General features: G+C 34.1%; 1 gene segment (V, D, J or C); it reads left to right on the top strand.

Annotated features, from left to right (window-relative positions):
• Positions 1 to 1172: 1172 nt before the first annotated feature.
• Positions 1173 to 3284, top strand: LOC107576218 (Ig kappa chain V-I region Hau-like). The segment is given in 3 exon segments: positions 1173 to 1180; positions 2703 to 2802; positions 2886 to 3284. Coding segments are annotated over 3 exon segments (435 nt in total).
• Positions 3285 to 4126: the final 842 nt, after the last annotated feature.

Below are 4126 nucleotides of genomic sequence, written 5' to 3'. Positions count from 1 at the left end.
CTGAACGTACAGTATCAGTGCACTGGATCAGTGCGTTCTCTTAAAGTGACAGCACTTTCTTAATGTTAATCAAACGGCAACAATACGGAAATATCTCACTGCTCTTGATTGAATAACTTTTGTAACTTTAATAAGGATTAATCTTTAATTTATACAGTCAAATATGCAATGTTATTTTACATTAGATTACTTTATTCAATTTCTGTACCAAAAAACTAATGTTAGACCTACCTTAAAAACCTGAAAAGCACTGTTTATTTTATTTGTATCTTTGCTCTATTGTATTTATTTGTGCTGTTGCTTGTAGTTAGATTATGTGTTCTTATTTTTTCCCTAAACATAGCACATACCGAACCGTACCAAAAACATGACTCTAAAACCGTGATACAAACTGATCCGTGAGTAAGTTGAACCGTTGCACCCCTAATATCTACTGACTCTCATTAGTGTTAGAGTGTTAGTAGACTGGTAGGGTTAGGGTTAGAATAAGTTGATATGTACTTGCAAAGCTACGTATAGTCAGTAGAATGTCTGTTGGGAGGCCATCACAATAAAGAGTTATCAGATATTAATCAGACAGTCTACTAAAACTCTAATGAGAGTTTGTTGACATGTAGGTGCAACGTTACTTATTATAGACAGAATGCTCAAAAGGGACCATCAGTATAAAGTGTTACCAATAATCTTACCAATATTTTAGATTTAATGTGTATTGTTAACATTAACATTAACAAAGTTACAAAAGTAATACTTTTTTTGTTTCAGTTTTTAAAATATTTTGTATAACCTAAACTGTGTTTTTAATGGACAATTAAAAAGACAGACTTACCGAGCAGCAGTTTAGTTCCTCCACCGAAAGTCCACCACAGTGCTACAATCTAATGAAAGACTCGTACAAAAACCTCTTGCTACAATCTGATGAAAGACTCGTACAAAAACCTCTCTTGCACTCGAGTGAACACAAACTCCAGCAGAGAGAGAAACACTTCAACACACTGATAGAGAAACATCTCAGCTGTTGATGACACTCAGATAATTAGTTTTAGTTAATTTTATTTTTTTTAATGAATAACAAAACACACAAAATGCTTTTTTTGTTTGTCATTGCTTGAAGAACAATGTACTTTTTTCATAACCAAATGAATTGTTTAGGTCCCTCATTTTCAATAGACATGAATCAGTTTGACTTTATATCCTATATTTCTCTTCCATTCTCTTGTCATGTTCTGATATAACACTTTTAAAGGAAAAATTTTTTATGATCTGTGACCTCTGAGGTGACCTTTGACCTCTTCTGTTCTTTATATGGAGCTCAGTCATCTTGGATCACAAAAAAAGGCAAACGAATCAAACATTTCTCGTGCACACTAATAGTGTTGTTTTTGGCGGCCTGTTTTAATTTTAGTTTTAGTCTAGTCTTTGTGTGAAGCTGTCATTTTAGTTTTTATTAGTTTTAGTCACGTTCATACTCTTTTTAGTCTAGTCAAGTTTTAGTCAACTAAAAGTCTGAGCATTTTAGTCTTATTTTAGTCAGAATTATCCATGACTATTTTCGTCTAGTTTTAGTCGACGAAAACTGATGACATTTAGTCTAGTTTTAGTCAATGAAAATTGTATTTTAGTCTCTTTTTAAAAATGCAATTCTACTTAACCCAGTCAGTATAATATAAGTACCTAGTAGTATAGACGAAACCAAAATTTTCTTTTAGCCTGTGTAGTGTGAGTCAATGTAATGGTAGAATGACCTCTAATGGCAATCGGCCGGAAGTTTTGTTTCTCATAATAATGCTTCTGTTCTTCATATGCAGCTCAATCATCATGAATCCCAAAAAATATATATGTATATATCTCATGCACACTAATTGATCTTCAGCAAAACTGACTTTTATTAAATTTTCTGAGCAGTTACCAACAATAATACAATGTAGCTCTGTGAGTAGCACTGTTTCCTTACAGCACGAAGGTCCCTGGTTTGAGTCCCTGACCTGTAAATTGCATATTTCAATTTTTTTTTTTTTTTTTTACTTTACTTGTGAAGCCCCTGGGTGCTAAGCAGAAGAAAGAAACTCGTACAGCTTTCAAACAACTATAGAAGGTGAGTAAATGGACAGAATTTTCATTTTTCTGTGAACTATCCCTTTGAATGAAAATTTTTTCTTTGGATGAAAATCATTTACTCACAACCTTTTGTTTTTTCAAACCTGTATGACTTTATTCTATGGAACACAAAAGAAGATATTTCAATTTTTTTTTTTTTTTTTACTTTACTTGTGAAGCCCCTGGCCCTGGATTCAGCATTCATTGCTGGATTCATTGCTAAAAATAATGATCACACTTTACTTTAACGTCCAGTTCTCGCAATTAACAAACCTTTAACTATGACTCCTGCCTAAAAAAAAACTCCTACTTCCCTGCTTATTAATAGTCCGTACGGTAGTTGTTAAGTTTAGGTACAGTCAATATGTTAATAATAGGCATGCTAATAAGCAACTATTTAATTGTGAGAATTGGTCCCTATACTAAAATGTTACCAAAATAATATTAGTGAAAATTTTACATCAAATATACTATAATGTGCTTTTGTTGGCAGCAAAAGCTGTTGTGAATCCTGCCCACTTCTTTGCATCGTCAGCACATGCTTCAGTGCTCTGAGAGTGTTTATAGTGCTGTGAGTTTAACACTTCATGACTGAGAGCAGAACACAACACAATCTTCATCATCACACAAGACACAACAACAACAATGAACAACATCATCATCCTCATCTGGACTCTGACGCTCTGCATTCAGGCTAAATATTCTGTACTAAATTGCACTATACACATCTCGTGTACAGTCCAAGAACCACTAAATGTCTGAAATGTCTTATTTCAGAGATCTGAGGACAAGTGACAGTGACTCAGAATCCAGAAATAAAATCCATCAAACAAGGAGAAACTGTTACGATCAGCTGTAAAACCAGTCAGACACTTACTAGCTGTAGTACCTGTGTGTCTTGGTATCAGCAGAAACCTGGAGAAGCTCCTAAACTCCTCATTTATTACATAAACACCCTCCAGTCAGGAACTCCATCTAGATTCAGTGGCAGTGGAACAGTGAATACTGGAAATGATTTCACTCTCACCATCAGTGGAGTCCAGACTGAAGATACAGGAGATTATTACTGTCAGAGTGTACACTGGATCAACAGTAAATATGTGTTCACACAGTGATAAAGAGTCGTACAAAAACCTCGGTCAGTCAGAGTCACAGTGACTGCACTGATACAGCTGAGAGACACTGCAGCTGCTGATGAGACGATCACAAACAACACAATGACATTAATGTTAAATTACAAATTTTCTAATAACATTAAATATTAATTTATTTACTAAATATAGCAAATATAGTTGTTGTATGTTCTGTAGCTTATTTCATTTTAAAGAACAGTTAGTGCTCAGCCAGTTCAGTCTTTGTGTCACTCCTCTTGTGTTTCAGATCAGAGTACGAGAACGGAGCGGAAACCGAGGCAAAGATTTTTAATTTAGATTTGTGATTGCAGAGCTATTGTGTTTTCTGTCTCATAATTGTTCACTGATTGATCAGTGGTTTCGTTCAGCAGTGAAAAGAAGTGCAAATGTAACTAGATTTTGTCTGGAAGGTAGGTTAGTCTGTAGACATTTCTTGCTTATAGAAATGTTATATAAAAGCAATGTCACTCTCACAGTTATGCTGTGGCTTCATGTCTATGGTACAGTCTGTGCTGATATTCAGTACAACTGCACATTTTGTCATGTGATATTGCTTAGACATAGATAATAATAAAAATGAAAATTCACTTAAAAATGTTAATAATTACGAAGTGATGCTGACAAGCTCATGATTGAATTAGTTCACAATTATGATCTCTGCTTCGTGTCAGTTTTAATGTATCCCACTCCACAAGACCTACTGGTAACATATCACTAGTGCTTCACACAAATGCATGACTGTAGATTATGTCAGATATAAAATATGTTAAATAACTTATGAATTTACTTGTGAGTAATTACTGAGGAGTTAACATGTTTTCCACTTTAAAATAATGGTCCAGATCACTAGTAGTTCCTTAGTAGCACTTTAGCTTTAAAGTGAAAAATACATTAGC

This window comes from Sinocyclocheilus grahami, unplaced genomic scaffold (genome assembly GCF_001515645.1).
Source record: "Sinocyclocheilus grahami isolate Dianchi unplaced genomic scaffold, SAMN03320097.WGS_v1.1 scaffold3364.1, whole genome shotgun sequence".
In the NCBI taxonomy this organism is placed as follows: Eukaryota; Metazoa; Chordata; class Actinopteri; order Cypriniformes; family Cyprinidae; genus Sinocyclocheilus; species Sinocyclocheilus grahami.
Note: the sequence above shows the minus strand (reverse complement) of the source record. Positions and strands in the feature narration are given on the sequence as shown.